The sequence below is a fragment of the Neovison vison genome, chromosome 10 (assembly GCF_020171115.1).
Source record: "Neovison vison isolate M4711 chromosome 10, ASM_NN_V1, whole genome shotgun sequence".
NCBI lineage: Eukaryota > Metazoa > Chordata > Mammalia > Carnivora > Mustelidae > Neogale > Neogale vison.
The window spans coordinates 47,668,388-47,693,821 of NC_058100.1; the positions used below are offsets into that span (position 1 = coordinate 47,668,388).

The following is a 25,434-nucleotide window of genomic DNA, read 5'->3' on the forward strand; positions in this document are numbered from 1 at the left end:
CTTATTTATTGCACCAAGTATGACTTCCAGTAAAATGTTGCTTAAAAAATAGAATTATTCGCATCCTTGTTTCATTTACAAATCTCAAGGGGAAAATCTTTAATAGTTTACCAGTAAGTATAAAATTTACTGGAGATTTTTTTGGTACCCTTATCAGAATAATGATGTTCCCTTCTATTCTTCCCTTTGAAAGGAGATTTTTATTCACAGACTATCAATGAGTTTTATCAACTGCTTTTTTGCATCCATTGGTATTGAGATTTTTCTCCTTTATTCTTTAAATGAAGAATATTATGTCACTTTTTTATTACTAACAGCTATTTTTTTTAAGATTTTATTTATTTATTTGACAGAGAGAAATCAAAAGTAGATGGAGAGGCAGGCAGAGAGAGAGAGGGAAGCAGGCTCCCTGCTGAGCAGAGAGCCGGATGCGGGACTCGATCCCAGGACCCTGAGATCATGACCTGAGCCGAAGGCAGCAGCTTAACCCACTGAGCCACCCAGGCGCCCCCAGCTATTATTTTTTAAATGTATTCTCTGTTCCCTTCTCCCTCTTTTCTCCTTCTGGGATTCCCATTATTCTAATAGTAGCTTTTTTTTTCCCCCTAATGGTAGCTTTTCCAATGGATTCAGATAACTGTCTTACAGTTTCTTCATTTTTAAAAAATTTTTCTTTCCTCTTCTACCTGAATTATTTCTATATTTCTGTTGTCAAGCTTGCTAATTATCTTGTCCCATATGATCTGTTATATTCCCAATGAATTGTTCATTTCATTCATTGAACTCTTCAGATCCAGAATTTGTTCAGTACTTTTTTTTAGATTTTCAGTCTCTTCTGTAAAATACTCCTGTTCATTAATTTTCTTCCTGAGATCACTGAATTATTTTTCTGAGTTTTCTTGTAGCTCTACCCCTCTCCTTGCTTACCATGCTCTTTCTCTCTCAAAATAAATAAATAAATCTTAAAGGAAAAAAAAAAAAGATTGTATCTAAAGGACAAGGAAGATGTAAGGAGTTTATTTTTAGCTCTTATGAAACAAATTCCTCATAAGTGTGTATGTCTGTTATTTAACTTTTTCATAGTCAGCTTTTTTTTTCTTTTTTGGGGGTGGGTAGAGGGAAAAGGACAGAGAGAATCCTAAGCGGGTTCCACACCTAGCATAGAGCCCAACGCCGGCTTAATCCCACAACCCCGAGATCATTACCTGGGCCAAAATTGAGTCAGATGCTTAATGGACTGAGCCATCCAGGTGCCCTTATATTCAGCTTCTTACAAGTTTTCAGGGATTCACTGTATATTAAGTATGCCCAGAAATCATGTTACCTTCCCCAAATCTGTAGGAAGGTAAGGTATTGTGTAGAAAATTAAAAAGTAAAACACAGGCATTGCCCTCAGTTTAATTTAGCAGATATTGATTGTTCTTATCACATAGAGTATAGTGCATAGGTCCTAGAAAAATGCTGTCATGATACCTTTCCTAAAAGACATTATAGTTTAATGGAAAAGACAATTTGGTACACACACACACAATTCACTCCAGTGTAAAGTAAAATTCCTTTTTAAATGCTAGATAGGATAGCCTTACAGGAAAGAGAAAAGAGATGTATATGTAATAATGAAAATATAAGCACAAACAAGATGTTTTATGAAAAGAATACCATAGGAAGGGGGAGATTGCCTTTTCTAAACTTACAGGTGTTTTGTTCTTTGCTTTTTTTTTTAACTTTTTTTTTTAAGATTTTATTTATTTATTTGACAGACAGAGATCAGAAGTAGGCAGAGAGGCAGGCAGAGAGAGGCGGGGAAGCATGCTCCCTGAGGAGCAGAGAGCCCGATGCAGGGCTCGATCCTGGGACCCTGAGAATCATGACCTAAGCCGAAGGCAGAGGTTTTAACCCACTGAGCCACCCAGGTGCCCCTGTTCTTTGCTTTTATTATTAAATTTATTCATCTCAGAAATGTTAACTTTGGAAAAAAGGGGGGGTTCATGATAACTCTTACTGCTTTTCTAAAGCCTTCAATTCAGTTTTTACACTCTTTACATTTATAGACCACCATGTCTCCTACTAACAAGAAAGTTGAGCCTATCAGGAGTCATTTCCCTACACCCACCTTCTACTGATGTACTTACTTAATCCAAACCCATCGCTCACTACATACTTTTTCCCAGTCTTGGGTAACTGTGTTACCTAAGGGCCCTGACCTCAATTTCTTTCTGTCTCTTTCAGGATCTCGCGCAGGCAGTCATTCTTTTTCTTTTCCAAGTCTTCAATCTCTTCATCATTACTAGCTCCTTTCCTGCAGCCTATGTACATGCTCAAGAGTCTCTGACCCTAAAAAGACTTCCCTTATTTTGTTAAGCCATCTAGAATACTCTTACTCTCTTTTCTTTTCTCATTCTTACATCTCAAAACAGTAGTCTGCCTGTCCTCACTGTCTCTATTCCTACAGCCACAATAACTTTGTATAATCATGTAAATATATTTTAAGACCTTGAAATATAGAAACATTAGAATTTATATTTTGAAGGAATATAAAATACAGAATCTATATTTTAAAATATAGAAACATTAGAATTTATATTTTGAAAGAGATAAGGAGAAACTGTAATGTTTGAAAGAGCTCTCATTTCTTTGGATCTTTGGTGTAAAGAAACAGGATAAATACAACCAAATTTAGTCAAATGCAGTGTAAATGGACAACTTCTATTTCTGATTGACTTACCCTTTTCATAGAAGGTACTTATATTATTTTGGTGGTTCCAAAATGGGTTCAACCACTGTCTTATATATATGTGACTCCCAAATCTGTATCTTAGGTTCTTATTTCTGTTTCTGTTTGTTTCCTGAACATTTTCCATCTCAGTGTCTCATAGGACCCTAAAGCCAGCATGTTCAAAATTAACTCTTTTTTTCTCCCTTACCCTTCTTCAGGCCCATGTTGTTTTCTTTCTTACTGGTTCATGGCCCTTTGCTGCCCAGTCACCCAGGTTAAACTATGAGTGTCCTTGACTCTACCCTTTATCTCACCTCAAAATTCACCAATTCCTGCCAGTAGTAGTTCCTTTTTTTTTTTTTTTTTTTTTACCTGACCTCCCTATACCTTGTACTTCTACCCAATTTTAGTCCTCATCATTTCTCACCAGGCTACTACAACAGCCTCCTTATTTATTAGTACACCACTTATAGTCTTTATCCCTCCAACTCTTCTGCTCTCCGAGCACTGCAATACTTAGTAATATAGTTACTAGGAGCTACTAGGTACATATAACTACTGAGCACTTGAAATGTACCTAGGCAAAACTGAGATGGACTGCAAAATACAAAATGGATTTTGAAGACTTAAAAGAAAAAGAATGTAAAAGCTCTCAATAATTTTATATTATTAAAATAACACTTTAGGTATATAGTTTAAATAAAATATAGTGTTAACTTTAGGGGCTTCTTGCTTAAGCATTTGAATCGATTTCAGCTCAGATCATGGTATCAGGGTCGTGCGATTGAGCCCCACATTGGGCTCCATGCTGGATGTGGAGCCTGCTTAGGATTCTCTCTCTCCCTCTTCTGCCCCCCCCACCACTTGTGTATGCTCTCTCTCACTCTTTAAAAAAAAAAGAAGAAGAATTTTACATGTTTCTCTTTACTTTTTTTTTTTTAAGATTTTATTTATTTGAAAGAGAGAGAACACGAGCAGAGGGGAGGGGTAGAGGGAAAGAGAGAAGCAGACTCCCCACTGAGCAGGGATCCCTATTCAGGACTTGATCCCAGGACATGAGCCAAAGGCAGACACTTAACTGACTGAGCCATCCAGGTCCCCCACTCTTTACCTTTTAAAATATGGTTACTAGAAACCGTAATTAAAATCACATATGGAACTCTTACTCCAGTTTTTCTTGTGATTGGCTCCTTCTCATCACTCAGGTATCAACTTACAGGTCTTCTCTGTCTGAACATTATCTAAAGGAATTCTACCAGTCTCAGCCCTATTACCATGTTCTTTTTTCTTCATGTCACTTTTCACTGTGTAAAATTACCTTGTTTATTGGTATATCTGATCATTGTCTGCCCCTACTAAGTAGTAAGCTTCACAGGGACAGGAAAGTTGCTCATTAGTAAATAAGATTTACTGCCTTGTGCTTAGTACCTAGAACATCTGACCTATAGTAGGTACTTATTCATTGGATGGGTGGATGGCTTCTACACTGTTCAACGTGGCTCAAGACTCAGCTTAAGTAGTACCTCCTTCAGGAAGTCTTTCCTGGCTGTTATCCCTCCTGAAAGCCTGGTTTATTGATCCCTCTGTAATGCACAGTTCTACAGTTGTACTTATACAACTGTATAAGTTGTATGTGAATATGCATTCACCATATTTGTGGAATATAGAAATAAAATTTTTCTTTTGAGTTAATCTTAAATATTATAACCATATGGTAAACAATGCAGCTTATAATAGACAGTAAATACCTGTTGCATGAATAAGTGAATTCCTGTGTAGTATTTTCTTATTATGAAAACAATATAGCAGGGCTGCCTAGATGGCTCAGTTAGTTAAGCATCTGCCTTTGGCTCAAGTCATGATCACAGGGTCCTGGGAAAATATCACTACCCTAATACCAACTATTTTCTTTAGCCTACTTTTTCCTTTTAATTATACAAGTAAAACATGGATGTGTATATATCACTATAAAAATAAGATTCAAATAATACAGAAATACCTTAAGTTTTAAGTGAGTCCCTTTAATAATCTTAACTTCCTTCATCAGGCGTAGGTACCTCTGTCTTTTTCTATAAACATAAATTTTATATATCATATGAAGTAATATATGTATAGTATTTAAATTGTTTTTCACATACCTTAGAAATATTTTTTAATGTTTCTTCATAGTTTTGTGGACTGTCTTTTCATTTTAGAATTGAGACGGATATAGAAAAATAAAGCTGTCTAGTACAAGAAAGTTCGTTGGATAAAGATTCCCATTTCTAATTTCTTCATTTATCCTTAGGCCTAATGATTTCTATTTTTGTCTCAATCTTTTTAAATTATGAATTTTCTATAATTACGAAGTTGGAAAGAGGCAGAGTCTGGATTCAGACCCAGATCTTCCTACTTCAAATCCAGTTATCTTTTCACTTACTGTCTCTCTGAACTTAAGCTTTCTTTTTTTTTTTTTAAATATTTTTTTATTATTTATTTATTTGAGAGAGAGAGCATGAGAGGGGAGAAGGTCAGAGGGAGAATGTCAGAAGCAGACTCCCCATGGAGCTGGGAGCCCGATGTGGGACTCGATCCTGGGACTCCGGGATCATGACCTGAGCCGAAGGCAGTTGCTTAACCAACTGAGCCACCCAGGCGCCCTGAACTTAAGCTTTCTTAACTATAAAATGGGAATAATAATGTCTTTCTTGCCTGTTCTTAGGATAAATATGATAATCACCTGAGGACATATAATACATGTGACCTCACATTTTAACTAAAACACACTAAAGATCAGGGGAATATGTATATCCATTTTTGGATAACCATATTAATCTTGTTATTCAGTGTTTTGATGCTTTTTAGGTCATGGGAATAGAACTAAGATTTGCTAGATAACACACTCATTCATAACTTAGCTTACCTGTATAGGTTTGGGCTTTGAAAACCGTGTCTAGTCTATTTTATTTTTTTAATTTAATTTCAGATTAGAAACTAGTAAACTGTTATCAGAGTAGAAAGGTTTTGTTTGAAAAGGGAACCATTCACTTTCTCTTTATACAATGCCACTATTTTCATTTTAAAAATATCTTCCCCAAAATGTGGTTATAGATGATCTTCATATGTAATTTTTCTGGTTTCTCTCTTAGCACTTTTCCTAATACATTATTTTGCTTTATCCCTTCTATGGTAACCATGGGTACAAAACTTTAAGAAGCTTATTTCTATTTGTTTTACATTCAGCAGATACCATTACCATAAATACTTCTTTTATGAATTATGCTTCTAACATGACAGGTGTGTAATAGAAGCTTAGGGTAGAATAGCAATGACTTGATTTTCTCTGATTCTGAACATCACTAAAGTGGGCTACCAGAGGTAGCCAAGAGAGAATTAGATGTAATTGCTTGCCTAAAGTGATAATATCTTTCCAGTACATCCCCTGAATACCAATAAAGGCAGATGATTTCGGGGAGAAGCTCTCCTCATTTGGGAGATGGGAAAGATCAAGTAAGGGTAATAATTAAAAAGAGACCAAAATGTAACACATGTAGACTGGGTATACACTAATCATTATTTGAAAAAGTAAGATAAAGCACTATTTATTCCAAAATATTCTGTTGAAATACTTGCTTTTTGAAGTCAGTGAAGACCTGTATGTGTTTCATAGAAATTTCATGGAAATAATATGAGCTTAGAAAGGAGGGAGGCAGTTGACTCACTGTACCATTTTAAGAATTCTACTCTAAGAATAGAACTTGTATTAAAATCTAGAACACATTAAAGAAAACAAGCATATTGATTTTTGTTTCCTGGTTAATTCTTTCTTTTGAACTCCACCCTCCACAATCTCCTTTTAATAATAATTTGAACTTGATGATTTCTTTAATAATTAGAAAAGGATATCAGCTTTCAGTAATAACACTTGATGTTACCTATACTTACTTGAGAAATACTCATTTTTTAACCTTTTGCTGAATGTATCTATTAGTCTAATTTCATTACTTTTACTAGTAAACAAAATAATGGTTTGTTGTTGTGAAAACTATGAGAGAATATATATGAAATGCCTGGCTCATAGTAAGCATTCACTTTTTTAAAAAAGAATTGCAAATATAATTTATAGTTAAGTTACTTTCTTTACCTCTTTGTGTTGATCTTGCTTTGAAAATATGAGAACACTGAATTTTATATTAAGGTGCTACATTTGCTTGGTAATTTTCTTTGCAACCCTTAGTAGATAAGTTCTAAGATTTTTTAATGCAATTATGATACTAATTATTGACTAATACTACTCAGCTAGACAGTGTCTATCTACAGAATGACGTAAACATCATAACACATCCAACTAAACCAGATAGTAACTGTTTTGTTAGGACTTTTGAACTTATTATTTATGTGATACAGTGTTACAGTATAAATAAATACTCAACCCAACTTACTTTTGGTGAAGAAGTTTTTATGAAAATAGTTCAAACCTGAAAATGTGTTTATATCTAAACTTGACTGTTCACTTGTATCACATCACTTGTGGACCACTGAAAAAATACTGGTTTCTATGTCCAACCGCTGACTTTCCAGAAGAAGCTGAACAGTGATGGGCTAACATGTTTAACAAACCAGCTCTTAGGTAGGAGGAGGGCTAGGAGATACTGATCTACAGTGTCTGTTGACTTCCATGGTGTAAATACTTCTATAAGTTACTAAGGTAATATTGAATGTTGGGAAAAGATGTACAGTAGCACAGCATTACATAATAGTTCTATCATACAGATACCAAAGAACATACATAACCTTAAAAGGGTAATAGCAAAATTTAGTAAATTAATTTGTAGTAAAATGCAGTAAAATAATTAATTTTGAGTTTTTATTACCTTTGTTTAATTGTAAGTTTATATAATTTAAATTTTAATAATTGTGTTTAACCGTCAGCTTAGTTCTGAAAATATAACAGTTCTGAAGAGTTTGTATGAACTGATTAATACTAGAAACTATAACATACCCGTATTTTTTTTTTAATCAGCTAAGTAATTCTGATGCAAGCAACCTGCCAGCTTAATTATTTTTTCTAAAATACAGATAGGATCCTGAGTACCAAGAGTCATTCCATAGTCAGACCCAAAATGTCCTTTCCAGACTCATTTTAAATCACACCCATTCTCTTATATCCTCCATATGGCACCCACACTAGATTTAGATTGTTTGCAGCTCCTTAGACACACCTTGTACTTTCCCAACCACCTTCCTTTTCATTATCTTCCTTCAGCTTTGAATGTCCTTGCCTCATCTGCCTGACTTCTGCAACACTGTTTATTCATCCTTCTACAAGTAACTCAGATGCTACTTCCTTTTATTTCCTACTGTTGGAAACAGTCCCATTCTTCTTGATGTTCTCATAGTGATTTGTTTATACTTCATTTTGAGCTCAAATTTATCATCAGTAACAAATGGCTATTTCCACTTAACTATATTATACATTTCTAAAGGGTGCCTTTGAATCATATGGTACTTAACACTTTTAATACCTAAAAATGATTAATAAACACTTGTTTTAATAGGAAGGACTTTAACTTATTTTAATAGGAAGTATGTGGATAAGGCCTGATATATCCTTTATTTTCTATACCTTTGGGAAACTAACAAAAATTTAAACTTTTTTGAATTGGATGTTTCAAACCTTTTTCTTGTTAATTGAGGACCACGTTAATACCTATATCCTGCACAATAACAGGGAACACAAAAATGATGACTCAAGCTTACTAAAGAAGAATTTCACTAGAGACTATATGAAGGACTTAAGAGTAAAAAATACTAAATTATATAACTACATATACAAATTATTTTTATTATTCTGATTTAGTATACTTTATAGTGTTCCCAGCATTTATATCTATAAACAAGCTGTAAAAAAAGCAAAAATACTATGCTTTGCTTTGTGATTTGAGAGAAATTTGCTTTCATATATGTCCTTAAGGATAATCATTCTGTTGCTTTCTGGCATCTAATCTGGAATTAAAAGTATCTGACTGCCTTCACAATAAGTATAGACAGGATCTAAGTACAAAGGAAATGTTTTAAAGTAAAAACAATCCAAGAATTTCTTGAAGCAAATGTAGCACATTTCTTATTAGTGGTATTTCATAATTTTTTTTTTTCATCTTTGACCCTAATCTGCCACCTGATGGCAAAAATTAAAATGACATCTTTTGTAATACTCAAAACTTCATTGCAGTTATTTGGGTTTTTATATATTCATTTTTATGGAGCCTCCAAAACTCCAAATACACATTTGTACAAATTTTATGTATTTGGTAAATGTTTGATGATTACTTTGTATTTCAGGAGAATTGGAGGTACTATTTAACTTCTGTTAGACAGTGTTTCTACTAGGGAGATTTGTTTAAAATCTTAGTTCCTTTATGGAGCTGTATACAGAGTCTGTTTTTTTAAATTAGTTTTGTTTAATGAGGAATTTTATTTAAATCTCTCAATTTTCTCTTTTACCTTTCCCGTTTCTTTCTTCAGAACGAGGTCACTCAGACACCATGGTATTCTTTTACCTTTGGATTGTGTTTTGTATCATCAGTTCCTGCTATACCCTCATCTGGGATCTGAAGATGGACTGGGGTCTCTTTGATAAGAATGCTGGAGAAAACACCTTTCTCCGGGAAGAGATTGTATATCCCCAAAAAGTACGTACAAAGCATGCTTATTATTTGTTTTAAAAACAACTCCTGTATATCACCAGCCAACTCCTGTTATGATGCATACCTAATCCCAACCCAATATATTGAGAAAAAGCAACTAATCACCAAAAAATACGAATTCATTCAGTCAGCAAAAATAATCAGGTTTTTACTATATGCTGGGCACTATAGAAAATAAAAACAAAGTTGTAGTTCTCAAAGAGGCCATAAACTATATAAAACAGGTAAGCCAGCAAATTGTAATACAATGCAATAAAGTCTAGAGTAGAGGAATAAATAACTTGCTATAATTTATGACCTAATTTTGAACATGCAATTCACTGTCTCACATTTCCTCTATTCTTTGCCTGCTTTGCAAACTCCTGTTCCTTCTTTTTTATTTTCTTTATTTATTTTTAATTGAAGTATAGTTGAGGCATGAGTGTTAGATTAGTTTCAGGTGTACAGCATAATACTTCAGCACTCTGTGTTATGTTGCACTCACAAGTGTAACTACCATCTGTCATCATGCAGCACTGTTTCAGTACCATCGACTATATATTCCCTGTGCTGTACTTTTCATCTCAGTGACTTAATTCATAACTGGAAGCCTGTATCCTTCCACTCCCCTTTACCCATTTTGCCCATTTCTTTACCCCCCACCCCTCTGGCAACCATCAGTTTGTTCTGTGTATTTGTGGGTCTGTTTCTACTTTTTGTTTCTTAATTTGCTTTTTAGATTCCACATATAAATGAAATCATATGGTATTTGTCTTTATCTTCTGATTATTTCACTTAGCATTGTGCCTTCTAGGTCCATCCATGTTGTTGCAAATGACAGCATCTCATCCTTTTTTATAGCTGAGTAATAGTCCATTGTGTGTGTAAATATATATACATCTTCTTTAGTCATTCGTCTATCAGTGAACACTTCGATTGCTTCCATACCTTGGCTGTTGTAAATAATGCTACAGTAAAACAAAGGAGTACAGATATCTTTTCGAATTACTGTTTTAATTTTCTTTGGGTAAATACCAAGTGGAATTACTGGATCATATGGTCTTTCTATTTCTTTTTTTCTTACTGTTTTCCACAGTTGACTACACCAGTTACATTCCCACCAGCAGTGCATGAGGGTTCCTTTTTCTCCAAATCTTCTCCAGCTCCTCCTCTTAAAAAGTCAGTTCAAGGGATGCCTTGGTGGCTCAGTTGGTTAAGCAGCTGCCTTCGGCTCAGGTCATGATCCCAGCGTCCTGGGATCGAGTCCCACATCGGGCTCCTTGCTCCGCGGGGAGCCTGCTTCTCCCTCTGACTCTGCCTGCCACTCTGCCTGTGCTCACTCTCGCTCGCTCTCTTTCTGACAAATAAATAAATAAAATCTTTTAAAAAAAAAAAAAGTCAGTTCAAGGATTACATTCTCTAAAAAGCCTTTCTTTTTCTAAGCATATTTAGCCATTTGTCCTAATTCCATTTTAGCCTCTACAAACTTCTGTTATAGCAGTTATCACATTGTTTTATAATTAACTGCTTAGGTGTCCATATCCCTCACTACCCAGCATAGTTCCTAGCATATAGTAAACTTAATATTTGTGGAATGACTAAATTAACACTTGACTGAGTCAGCAGTGCTGTGAAAGCACAAAGGAAAGGAAGTGCCTGAATCTTTGGTAGTCAAGAAGGTGTCTCTTTTCATTTATTTCAGCCAATTTTTGTTAAAGTGCCAAGCTGAAAATGTATGGATAATTCCTTAAGAATTATTTATATATGAATAAAAGGATAAAAGAGTCTAAATTAAAAAGAGACCAAAAGTGCCAATCTGAAGATATATGGATAATTCCTTAGGAATTATTTATATATGAATAAAAGGATAAGAGAGCCTAAATTAAAAAGAGACCAAAAGTATCATTACTCAGATAATAAAAGAAATTTAACAATCAACTAGGAATCCTGGTAAGTGAATTTTGATCTCAGGTGTCTCACTAAATTAGCTACATAACTTTAGGCAACTTTACTATAGTATATTCTCTTCTACCAGATAATCTCTTGATCCTTTCCCAGTTCTGAAATTCTGTGATGAGGAGGGATATATAGATTGGGTCACTAATAATTCATGCTATGACAGAATGTCACCAGTACCTCAAAACTACACTTTGAAAAGTGTGTGAATACGTAATATTCAGTTGATGAATAGTGAAAGCTGTTTTAATAAAGTGAGGACTAAAGTAGGAGAGTCATACAAAGAATGATATGTCGAGTAACTTTAGATAAGCAAATGAAGACAGAAAGAAGGGTATTAATTTATACTGATCATTTTTTACATAAGCTATAGCAATAATCCCAATGTGCAGATTTAGAACATATGACCAACAACGGACTAGAACATATCTTTATAAATCTCATTTGAAAAGAAAATCAGGGAGCATCTCAGTTGTTAGAGCATGCCACTCTTGATCTCAGGGTTGTAGGTTCAAGCTTCATTGGGTATAGAAATTACTTTACAAAAAACTTTTTTTTTAAAGAAAGTAAGAAAATCGGTAATGTCAAGTACAAGTCAGAGAGCAGACATGAATTCAGGTAAATTATGGTCCTTTTGTGCGCACCAGAATGTTATGCCTTATTGCTCCTTGCATTGTTCTTGCCTTACTGAACAATGTAATACATTTACTTCTCATGCTGATTGCTTAGATAAACTGTTCATATTTTCATATAAATGTTAATCCATGCCTCCTTTTAAATAGTTCTAACATATTGGCTTCTGTGTAATTAAATTAATGGATAGTTTTTCATTCAGTTTCCTTATTGCATATTTTCATGACCCTAGGAAATACAGTATATGGTTTCCTACATTATAATTTGCAGATTTATAAGAAAAATGTTCTGCTGGATTGCCACATCCCTTTTAATCTTAGAAAGAAAAATACTGGAATAAAATTCATTTACACAAAAAGGGAAGGAAAGCTATTGGTGGAGTCCAGTGAAGCTTCATTTAAAAATTAAGAACACAGTGAAATCCCAGTTCCTAGGGATTAATAGTATATATTGCTGAGTACCACATCCTGGTCCAGGGAGTATTTTTGTTATCTCCATATTAAAACTTCATTTTTCTATGTCTCTGGAACTCACGTTAAGTGTATTCCTCCCAAGACTTTCACATTTTTGGTAACATCAGCTCCTGCATAGTCAACTGTGGATCATGTTAAGACTGACTTAAAGTAACATGAAATTGCAGTTCTTCACTGATGAGTTCCCTGGATGTGAATTTATCCAAAAACTGCATTATCACTGTATTGGATAGATGGGGGAAGAAACAGGGAGGGTATGTAAGTATGTTAAAATCCTCATAAAAACTCATCCTAATCAGCAGTGGATAACATCTCCAATTGATTAATCAAGATATGCCAATATACACACATTATTTAGAAATATGGAGGATAAATACTAGGAGAGATAGCTACAAATCCTGAAATTGTTTGTGCCTAGAGAATGAGAAGAGAAGTGGGTCAGGGGACTGCTCTTTTTTTGTTTGTTTATATAACATGACTAATACTCCTTTGTTATTAAAAAAAAAATGCAATGGTATAAATACATGGCAGTTCTAGTTTCCATAAGATCTCACAACGTGTAAATACATATATTTAAGGAGCTAATTATCCAGAGATTAATAAGAAACAAATCCATGAATTACAGTTCTAGTCTGCTGGCAATTTGTATACTTGAAACTTTTGTGTAGCTAAAACTGGACTCCTAAATAGTGGATACTACTACCTATAAGAATTTGAATGCTGTCTTTCCCATGTAAAAATAGTACATTCCTTAAATTCAACCCATGATTGTGATATCCAAGCTTCATTTTATTTAACAACCTTGAAAAAAAAGGTAAAACTCCTTCAAATGCAGAGTAAGGCAATATGAAAATAAAAGTGCAAATAACAGTTAATCTGCTAATCGTTTTGCTCTTGAGTCTTTATTAGCATGTGTTGTACATATTAATATATAATCTCAATCAGATCAAGGATCTCATCTGGTTTATATTTCTGGAGTTTAGAAGAGAGCCTGGCATACGGTATGAGAATAAAATATAGTAGTTAAGTAATTAATGAAATTCAATAAAACTTCATTTTGATATTGCACTTATTTAAGAATATAACTTAGTGAGATTTTTCTAAAATAGAAAATAAAATAAAAATCATTTTTCCTCTTTAACCTGTGCTTGTTGGTGGGACATACGTGACTCTTGTTTCTGTGATAGATGTGCTTATTTGTGAGAAACATAATGGTAAGTGTACTCACTTTACTTATTATTCCTTAGGCCTATTACTACTGTGCCATCATAGAGGATGTGATTCTGCGCTTTGCTTGGACTGTCCAAATCTCAATTACCTCCATGACATTGTTGCCTCATTCTGGGGACATCATTGCTACTGTCTTTGCTCCCCTTGAGGTTTTCCGGTAAGCAAACTACCAGAAAGTCTATCAAAGTTTCTTTCCCCTAGAAGACACCCAATACTTATAAATTAGAATTTATTAAAACAGTATTTATACTTGAAAGGCTTAAATTTTCCAGCTTTTCTCAAACTTCTCATTAGCCTCGGAGTTGGAAAATCCTACTTGAAGGTCTAAGAGGTTAATTCTTAACAAAGTTAAAAATACTACCAATGGTGGCTTATAAGCTTTTTTTAGAATTGGGCTCCATTAGAAGGGTCATGAGTGAAAATTGGGAAATAAAAAGTTTTAGAACAGAAATTAAAATAAAAATCTTTTGAGAATTATTATTTGCAATTTGACATTTTGGGATATTCAGGCAGCTTTTTCACTAGAAACAAAGGAAATGCCAGAGGAATTGTCTTTTAAACCTTCCTAAAGACAACAGCAATCTAATAAGATAGCCTAAAATGTAAGTAAAAGCAGGTACCCCAAGGTAAGCAAAGCATTAAAGCTAATTTTGCATGAAAGAAATTTGCCAAATCTAGAGCATAAAGGGCACAAATTACAAATAAAAAAATCCTCAAGACATATATATATTTTAAAAGTAAGATGAGGGACACCTGGGCGACTCAGTTAAGTGTCTGACTCTTGATTTCTGCTCAGGTTATGATCTTGGGCTTGTGAGATGGAGCCATGCGTCTGACTCCACGCTGATCATGGAGCTTGCTTAAGATTCTCTCTGTCTCCTTTTTTCCTCTACCCCTTCCTCACTCCCCTTCTCTTAAAAAAAAAAAAAAAAAGTAAGATGATATTATGAGCAGCTTTATGCCAATAAAGTAAAAACTTTGGAATGAACAAATTCCTTGAAAAGCACTGTTTATTAAAACCAATAAAGAGATGGACATTAAGGGGGGCATTTGATATAATGAGCACTGGATATTATATAAGACCAGTGAATCACTGAACTGTACCTCTGAAACTGATAATGCCCTATACGTTAACTGAATTTAAATAAATAAAGTCAAGAAAGAAATAGAATATCCGATAGGTTTATATGTATTAAAGAAATCATATTCATATTAAAATCTTTCTCACAAGGGGGATGTCTGGGTGGCTCAGTAAGTTAAGCACCCAGCTTGATTTCAGCTCAGGGTCATAATCTCAGGATCATGAGATGGAGCCTGTATCAGCTCTGCGTTCAGCAGGGAGTCTGCTGGAGATTCTCTCCCTCTCTTTCTCTCTAAAATAAATAAATCTTTAAAAAAAAACTGTAGGCCCAGGGAATTCCTCCAAATATATGAGGAGGAATTATCAGTGTATATAAAACTCTGGCAGAGGAAAGATGCAATAAAAGGCACACTTCTGGGGCACCCGGGTGGCTCAGTGGATTAAAGCCTCTGCCTTCAGCTCAGGTCACGGTCTCGGGGTCCTGGAATCGAGCCCCAAGTCGGGCTTTCTGCTCAGTGGGGAGCCTGCTTCCTCCCTCTCTCTCTGCCTGCCTCTCTGCCTACTTGTGATCTCTGTCTGTCAAATAAATTTAAAAAAAAAAAAAAAGGAATACTTCCCAGTTTATTTTGTGCAACCAGCATGGCTTTGATATCTAAACCTACGAGGACATTCCAGGAAAGACCAACCAGTCTGTCTCATGTAGAGTAATGCAAAACTCCTGAAGAAAATATTAGCTAATGAGTCCAACAACATATAAAAAAGCATAATACATCACAACCAAGTTAGTTTCATTTTAGGAATGTGAGTTTTAATATTAAAAATCATTTAACATTTAAAAATTAATCTGTGTTAACTCACCACATTAATAGAATAAAGGGGGGGCATCCTTCATGTGTGTAGAAAACACCATTGAGAAAAGTCAGTACATGTTCATGAATAATTCAAAGATTATCTACAAAAAACATAAATAAGATCATATTTAGTGGTAAAACACTGTAAGCTCTCCCTTGAGATCAGGAGTGAGATTATTATGCATGTTGTCTCTTCATTTTAACATCAGACTGCAAGTATAGCTAGTGTAGTGGAGGACGGGGAGGAGACATTGTGAGAATTAGAAAGGAGGGGCACCTTGGTGGCGCCGTCTATTAGGTATCTAACTCCTGGTTTCAGTTCAGGTGGTGATCTCAGAGTTGGGAGCTCAAGCCCTGTGCTAGACTCCATCAACAATCTGCTTGAGATTCTTTCTCCCTCTCCTTGTGCCCCTCCCCCCACTGCCTCGCATGTGTGCCCTCTCTCTCAAATAAATAAATCTTAAAAAGGGGGGAGGGCACCTGGATGGCTCAGTGGGTTAAAGCACCTGCCTTCAGCTCAGGTCATGATCCCAGGGTCCTGGGATCGAGCCCCACATCAGGCTCTCTGCTCAGTGGGGAGCCTGCTTCCTCCTGTCTCTCTGCCTGCCTCTCTGCCTGCCTCTCTGCCTGCTTGTGATCTCTGTCTGTCAAATAAATAAATAAAATCTTAAAAAAAAAAAAAGAATTAGAAAGGAAAAAATAAAACTAATTATTCATCCATTGACATGGTTGCATATGCAGAAAATTCAAAAGAATTTACAAATAAGCTATTAGAATATATGTAGCTGCATTCCTAAATACAAGGTCAGTATAAATAAAAATTTAATGTTCTAAAAAACAATCCCAAATAATTAGAAAATAAAATTTTAAAAAACACCATTTTGAGTGTAAACCTGGCAATTCATAGACCTGTACCCCTGGGGATAAAAATATATGTTTATAAAAAATTAAAAATTAAAAAAAAAAACACCATTTTGAATAGCATCAGAATAGATCATATATCTAGGAATAAATTTAATGAATGATTATGTGTACAAAAATTGACAAGCCAGTTCTATAATTTATATAGAAACAGGACAAAGAACAGCTAAGACTAGAGGTGCCTGGGTGGCCAGTCAGTTGAGCGTCCAACTCTTGGTTTTGGTGCAGGTCTGATCTTACGGTTGTGAGATCAAACCCTCCCTCGGGCTTTGTGCTCAGTGTGGAGTCGCTTGGGTTTCTCTCACCCTCTTCTCTGTCCCCCAGTCTCTGTTTGCTTTCTCTGTCTCTAAAAACAAGTGAATTAAAAAAAAAAAAAAAATAGACTAGAATAGCCAAGACTATGCTGAAAAGAAAAAAGTTAAAGGACTTACCCTCTCAAATATCAAGACTTACTATAGAGCTACAGTAATTAAGACAGTGCCTGGTATTAGTGAAAGAATAGATAAATTGTACACTGGAACAGAATAGGGAGTCCAGAAACAGATCCACAAATACATTGACACTACCTGATTTCTGACAAAAGTAGTTAAATAATGGTGTGGAAAAAGAGGTCCTTTAATAAATGATAGTAAGTCAATTGGATATCCATATGGGGGGAAAAATGAATCTTGACTCTTACTGTATATTGTATACAAAATCAGTTCCAGGTGGACTACAGAACTACATAGGGAAGGTAAATCAATAAAACTCTCTAGAACATAGGAGAGTGCTGTAAAGGCAGCTTTGGGTGTATAAGATTATACTTTTTATTTCTGAGTGGTAATTACACAAGGTGATAACTTTACAGTAATCAAGTTGCCCACTTAGTGATTTGTAAAATTTTGTAGATCTATGTAATATTCAATTTAAATGCTTATTTTAAAGAAAGCAGCCTAAAAGAAAGGATTATCATCAAAGTGGCAGTTAGGTTGACTGCTGACTTCTCAACAGTAACAATGAAAATCAGAAGTCATTAAAATGATACTTTCAGTGTGCTGAAAGAAAATGACGGTCTACCTAGAGCTCTTTCTCCATGGAAAATATCTTTCACAAAGGAAAATAAAGGTATTTTCAGACATGTTTATAGCATTCCTCTGAGTCAGGATGACCACATCTATCACAATACTCTGATAAAATAAGATTAAACCTGAAAGATAAATATTGAATCTGGAAACAGTATACTTGTTGCTGTTAGTGCTCCTTCTCAATCGTGTGTCAGCCCTCGTCTTCACTTTCCCAAATTTCTAGGTCTAGGACCTGAGGCTCTCCATCACTCTAAGACCGACTCCCCTCCCACTTCTTCCTCTTCCACATAGGATGCTGCTTTATGAATTTTTAAAAAATGTTTTTCTAGTAAAGAAAAAAAAGGCTCACTTTTGAAATTCTTGATTATTTCACTTCTTTAAAAATTATTTGCTTAAAAGTAGAATCAGATATCCTGTCACCCATAAAAACAAACGCAAAAAACTTCCTTTGAATCTACTTTCCTCCTCCAACTCTTGCCCGTTTCTGTCTCCTCTACAGCAGAACTCTTCAAAAGATGTCTGTACTTGGTATCTCCGCTATCTCACACGTCCCCATTCTCCCTTTAATTCAACTCAAGTCTTTTTTCCCCAATACTCAAACTAAATTGCTTTTGTTAATAATCTACAGTAATAACAGTAATAGCAGCAAACACTCATGTATTGCCCACCGTGTGCCTGGCACTGTTATGAGCATTTTGTGTGTATTAACTGATGAATCCTCACAACAATCTTCAGGTAGACACTGTTACTATCCCATTGTGCTGATGACACTGAAGCATAAGTTAAGTAACTCATCCCAGGTCATTATACTTAGTAAATGGTAGAGTCATGATTTGAATCTAGACCGTCTTTCAGAAATCTGTGCTGTTGTATCACACTGCCTCCCTGTTTGCTAAATCCAGCATTCAGTTCTCTGTACCTACCTTACTTTATCTCTCAGCAAGGCACTGTTTTCACTTCATTTCTCAGAGGCTTACATCTTCCTAACAATTCCTTCTCAACTCCTTTAGCGGTTCTTGTTCCTCTTCCCAAATTGTAAATGTTGGAATGTTCCAGGGTTTAGTACTCTGCCCACTTCTTTCCTCCACTTATATATTCTTAATCCCATGACTTGTGCAGTTCTCCAGTCCCAGACTCTCCCTAGAACTGCAGACACATATCCTTCTAAGCCACTGGAATTTCCCCCTTTGCCGAAACCTTTCTAGTTCCCTCCTCACCCGCCCCCACACCATCTTTTCCTGTTCTAATATCCTAATCCTTCATTCCTTGTTTTTATTTCGTTGAGTGGAAACTTGGTAATACTGGGAGGGTTACAGGTTATGATAGGTCAGATTTTATAAATAATTTTCTTACTTACCCCATTTTTGCTAAGGCGATTTGTGTGGAACTTCTTCCGCCTGGAGAATGAACATCTGAATAACTGTGGTGAATTCCGTGCCGTGCGGGACATCTCTGTGGCCCCACTGAATGCAGATGACCAGACACTCCTAGAACAGATGATGGATCAGGATGACGGCGTACGAAACCGCCAGAAGAACCGGCCATGGAAGTACAGCCAGAGCATATCCTTGCGCCGGCCTCGCCTCGCTTCTCAGTATGTATGGATTCTGCTTTTCAGAGACCAGTTTCCTTCAGGTGTTGACCCTGGTTAACATTTAAGCCAAAAAGGTATCAGGTTGAACCACATGGAAATCCTGGCCTTCAACCATTTTTCACCTACCAAAAACAGCAAGAGCAGCAATTTCATATAATCCAACCTATAGAATGTCTTAACACAGAGAGTAAAATGTCATTAATACATTAATTAATACATTAATGCTACGAATTTGACATTAAAAGTACACTGGGGAAAATTTGTTGGAAAATAATTTACTTGACTCTTCGGTATGTTTTGTATACAAATAATTTTCAAGTTACAAACTTTAGGAATCCTGGCTCTGCAACTTGGCCTCTATGTAACCTTGACCAAATTACCTAATTTCTCTATATTGCCCTTCCTCTGAAAATTGAAATTAATCTGATTCCTGCTTATAGAGTGGTTATGACATGGGATTTAGACTAGTTTCCTCACAGGAAAAGTTCTTATATATAAATAGCTTGTATTTATTATTTTTATTTTATCAAAATACCCAAGTAGTATTTTTATAAGCCATTAACTTTGTATGATCCTAAAAGGAGCAATAAATGTAGACTGTATTGTGGCTGCACTTGGAATTTATACTTCAACAGATTTCACAGTGGATTGGAATGACGGGGGAGACTTAAGTTGAGCGTGGGCAGTTGTCTGAAGGATAAGAGAACACTTGACTAGGCCAGAGGCACAGTAAAGACAATTAAGGGCAGAAGGGAAGCTATGTGACTAGAACTATAGTTTAAAAAAACAAAAAAACAAAACTGTAGCTGAGTAGATGAAAAATGATTATAAAAGGCTGGAAAATACAAGCTTGATCATATAGACAGGAAGGATTCAAAGATTGTTTTTCTTTTTTTTTGGAGAATGTTTTTCATGATAGAATGACATGAAAGTAGTATTTTCAGAAGCTTTAATTTCACTGTGGAAGATACGTTGGGAAATGAAACCCTAAAGTCCAGAAAACCAACTGGAGGCCACCATGGTATTCTGAAGTATCAGACATGGAGGACTTGGGTTAGGATGCTTTACAGTAGGACTAAAAATAATATAAGGAGATGTTTTAAAGGACCTAAAAAAAATAGGAGGTGGTAATAGTAACCCATAGATATAGAAGAGCAGAGGAGGAATTGCCCAAGCTTCAGACAGAATTTGGAAGTTCTCTGAAGAGGACAGGTAGAGAAAAGAAAAGCAGGGAGCTAAGCCTGAGGAAACACAGAGAAAAGGAAAAAAGGAATAAACAAAAGGAGCAAGAAAGGAAGGACCAGGGAGGACATTGGGAAGAACATCAAAACAAAGCATGAGACTGTTGTAGTAAGGACGCAGAGTTTGAAGAAGCAGGAGGAGGGCCTGGGAGGGATGGTGGGGTGAACAAGTAAGTGCCGCGCGGGTGGGAGAAGGTCGTTGTGTCATTGAGCGTATCCTTGTCAGTCACCAGCAGAGGGCAGTCTAAACATACACTATTTCTGCTTCAGAACCAGGGAAGCTTTGGGGCACTAAACTATTATGTTCAATTCCAGGAGTGAAGTGGAAAAACACTGAGATAGTAGACTGCAACCAGAAGAAGATGTTTAGAACAATGGAACAGGTTATGTGCAATGGAGAGAGCAGGAAATCTAAAATAAGAAGTTCAGAATTTGAGTACTCACTCTGACTCCCGCAGCCTTTAGCACATCCTTTACCTTGCTGAATGTCAGTTTCTACCTCTGTCAAGTGGAAATAATGACACCTACTTCACAAAGGACCACTTGTACCTCATAGGGCTTATGAAATGCAGATTATTTTAATATTATCCAATCCTATTTCTCATCTAGTACAGGAGTGTCTCCTGTTGCCTCCTGATTAGATGGCCATCTTATGCTGACTGGAAATTGTCAGTGATAATGAAGTTTATAACTAGATGGGGCACCTAGTTTTATTGTTGGATGGTCATTATGGTGGCTAGCTTACATTAGGCTGAAACGTGCTTCTCTGTAACTTTAACTAGTTGCTCCTAGTTGGGCTACCATGTCTTAGTCTCCTCCCTCTTCTGCATCATACCCTGTCAACTTTTGAAAACAACTGTCATGCCTCTCCTTAGGTCTTATCTTCTGCTGGTTTACTCACCTAGTTTCATGTGTACCTCAAATGGCAGTATTTCTATCAATGCTCATCATAATTCCTCATATTTATCTTATACTTATGCTTTTTATATCCATTTTCTCACTTGATATTGATACTGCCTCCATGAGGTAAGAGTACTGTTATGTGAAATGGGTATTATTATTCCTGCCTTATAGAGATGAAAATAATAACAGTCAAAAAGTTACATCATACAATCAGTACTCAAACTCAGATCTTCTTTTTTTACTCAAGTAAATTAACATACAGTGTTTTATTAGTTTCAGGTATACAATATGATTCACTATTTCTGCGTATTACAGAGCATTCATCACAATAAGTGCACTCTTATTTCCCCCCATCTTCCCACCCGTGTCCCCTCTGGCAATCAGTAGCTTATTCTGTGTATGTAAGAGTCTGAGTTTTTTGGTTTTTTTCTCCTTTTTTTGTTCACTTGTTTTGTTTCTTAAATTCCACATGTGAGTAGGATCATATGATATTTGTCTTTCTCTGACTTACCTCACTTAGCATTTTACTCTCAAAGTCTATCCATATTGTTGCAAATGGCAAGATTTCGTTATGCTTTATGGCTGATCAAACTCAGTTCTTTTAGATTGCTTCTTTCTCTGCTATGCATGTCTGGCCATTTTTCTTGTCACCTTCTTGTGGTTGCAATCTAGTTTCTTAATGTTTTTCCAGTAATACCCAAAATTGAGTATGAACCTCCAGGAATAGTCCATCTGGTGCAATATATAATTCCCATTTAAGATGTCTTTTTAATGGTGATAAAATGGGATATGTACCTAATACTGTGAACATGTTTGTATTTTAATAATGGACTAAGTGCTTTTTTCCCCCTTATTCCACTAGATCCAAGGCTCGTGACACTAAGGTATTGATAGAAGACACAGATGATGAAGCTAACACTTGAATCCTCTGAAGTCTAGATTAACATCTTTGGTTTTCCTACTCTACAATTCTTTCCTCGACCAACGCAACCTCTAGTACCTTTCCAGCCGAAAACAGGAGAAGACACATAACACATTTCCGAGCTCTTCCCGATCGGATCCTATGGACTCCAGACAAGCTCACTGTGTTTCTTTTCTTTTCTTCTGGTTTAATGTTCATTTTCTATTTTTAAAACAAATATTTACTTCATTTTGCCAATCAGAGGACATTTTAAGGAACAAAAACATAGTATCTTATGGATTGTTTACAATCACAAGGACACAGATACCTATCAGGATGGAAGAACAGGCATTGCAAGGACCCTCTGATAGGACGGTACCGAGATACCTCGGCTTCCGCTGGGCCCGGTTTTGACTGGTTGAAACCGGACATTGATTTTTAAATTTTTTCTCAGTTTATGTGGAGAATTCTTTCCTTTCCTTCAGACCCAGCGCAAATGCACTGGCCGCACTTGCAGGGAAAGTGCAACTTAGAGCAGTACCTTCATTCATGAAGCTACTTTTTAATTTGATGTAACTTTTCTTATTTTGGGGTGGGTTGCTGGGTGGGCGGGAAATATGATGTATTTGTTGCATATAGTTTTCTCATTATTTATGAAACTTAACCATAAAAGAATGCTATAACTCCTGTGCAATGAAGGTGGTAACAGTGAAAGAAGACAGGGGAAACTAATGTCGGACAGCATGTGAGGGTTTAGTCCACAATACCTCTTTCATGAGATGACTCGCACCAGTTTGACTTTTTCTTTTCTTTTCTTTTCTTTTTTAATTTTAAGCCAAAGTTTTATTACTGATTTTTTAAGTTGCTGCTGCTTTAGAATCCTGAGCATGTCTTTCATAACAAAACATCTATATACTTCTACGTAACCAGTTGAAATTTTTTAAAAGATCTGATACTTTTTTTCTTAAGGAACAAATGGGGAATATATTTGCCCATACTCCAACCATAACAACTGAAGTTATGCCTTATTAAGCTTCAGCATTTAGGGTAATGGAAGTATAAACTTTACTGACTCTGAACGAGAAGATAAGCTATTTCAGAGACTCCCTACACCTTATTGGATAGTTTTTCTTTTAGATTCACTTGCTTTAGCCAGAATTTGGTCAAATTAAAAGTCTGTTTTGGGGAAACCATATTTTTGAGAGCAAAGAACAAATTATCCTTCTTCTGTCACATTACGTGAATAAAACAGACCTTGGCAGCCATTTCTCCCAGCAGTTTTAAAGAATGAACATTGGATTTCATTCCCTCCTATGAGAGAAAAAACAACCTGCTTTTAAGATTTTGGGGGTCTAAACTTGGTGTAAACAAAAGGTATATTTCTTAGACATTATCAGACTCTCATGGTCTGTGCACAATGCCCATTTTTACTTCTTTGTCTAATTTCATTCCTACGTTCCTAAGTCATCCAAATAAGCCCCCAAACCTTAAAGGATTTTGCTTCCTTGAATGTGGTTGGCATTAAATTGAGCATTTCATTATCTAACAAAATTAATATAAATACCAGAAAAAGTGAAGTATATTTTAATCCACCCATCCCCCCCCAGTCCAGATGAAGATTTCAACATCAACATCAGTAGATTCATGAAAGTAAATTACTTCTGCCATTTTCAGCTTAATCTTAGGCAAAGAGACAAATGAGTGGAAGGGCAGCTGTTATTATCACTTACTTAGTCTTGAAAATACATGGTCACTTGCCCCTTACAATACCCCCATGGTCAGTAGCTCTTCTACCATGTATTGCCAAGTCTTCCTTACACCTGTTGTGATTCTAGTAGATTATATTAAAGTTACTGTTACTACCAAAATTCTATCAATTAACTGACAAATAGTTCATTTTTAAAGGAGTTTATTCCATTTTTATTCTGACAAGCTTCCAAAGTTTTTTCCCTTTCCAAATTGCGAGATTTTTTTTTTTTTTTCTGAAAAATCATACAAATTTTTGGCTTTTTTTGTTTTTTATGTTTTGCCAAGCATGTTCTTTGGCCCAAAACTAAAGAGGAAAAGTTTAATTACTTTTTTTTAGTTTAATCATTTATAATAATCAGTGGTAATAATTTAGTGACCTTTAATAGATTAAAGGTTTCATTACTTATACTTGGGATTTTTTTTTCTAACTATTTTGTTTTTGTATTTTAAAACTATGGGGGAAATATCACTGGTCTGTCAAGAAGTAACAGTAATTATTACTGAGTTGGATAAGTCCAGTGGACCAGTCATTTCTTGTACAAATAAAACTGGTGGTACTAATGTGTATCCAGAGCAATCTGAATTGTCAACTTCATTTTCTGTTAGTGGCACTATATAATGACACACATAAAATCTTATAGTTGACTTCTGGTATTTGAACTCCCCAGTGTTTTTCTTTCAGTGTATCCTACGGCCAATTTGATCTTTCCTCAACTGTTATGATTCTAGACCCTAATCAGTATTATTTTTTTCATAGATAATACAACGTTAGAGTTTGTTCCTTTTCTGATGTGTTTATCCTTTTAGCATAGTCTGTTCAAGAATGAGAAGACTTATGTAACATTCAGCTTACCAGGACAGATGCTCAAATAAGTATTTAAATACACAGCTTTATGTGCCTTGTGAAGCTGTAGAGAGAAAAGCAGATTTTTCCTCATCAAGAGGAAGCAGTTTTGGAGGCAGAGTATACATTTAAATTTTCTTCCTTGAAAAAAAGGCAATGTGCATTTTTGTCTTCTAAGTTTTAAATGCCCTACCAGTTGCCTATGCTATGTCCTACCTAATGTTTTATTGGAGATGTCTGTACACTGAAACTCTCAGAACTCTTAGGAAATTAATATCACAGAGTCATTTTAAAGGAGTAGCAGTCTAACCAAAGGTAAAACTTCATCTGATTTTAGGTTTAGAAATTCTAGTTTTATTTTATTTGAGAATCAGTTTATATCATCAGTTTAAATACTCCCCAAAGGAATAAAAGGGAAGTATTAAATGAATAAAGTTCATTGATATGTATAGAGAAATCAGAAGACAAAGAAAAATGGCTTATTTTCTACTCACAAACATGCACCTATGCTTAAGGCTGCCTATACCATTAAAATGGAATCATTGATGATTTCATGCCATACAGAGAGACAATAAAATGATAAAATTAAGTCATCATTAACTAGGTTATAAT

General features: G+C 35.4%; 1 protein-coding gene across 1 annotated transcript in view; it reads left to right on the top strand.

The window, feature by feature from the left end:
• Nucleotides 1–24,187, top strand: part of XPR1 (xenotropic and polytropic retrovirus receptor 1) — a 242,107-nt gene extending 217,920 nt beyond the window's left edge. The window contains exons 12-15 of the mRNA XM_044267224.1: nt 9,221–9,387; nt 13,691–13,830; nt 18,963–19,184; nt 22,191–24,187. Coding sequence (XP_044123159.1) covers nt 9,221–9,387; nt 13,691–13,830; nt 18,963–19,184; nt 22,191–22,251 — 590 coding nt within the window. The 3' untranslated portion in view covers nt 22,252–24,187. The remainder of the gene's footprint in view (nt 1–9,220; nt 9,388–13,690; nt 13,831–18,962; nt 19,185–22,190) is intronic.
• Nucleotides 24,188–25,434: the final 1,247 nt, after the last annotated feature.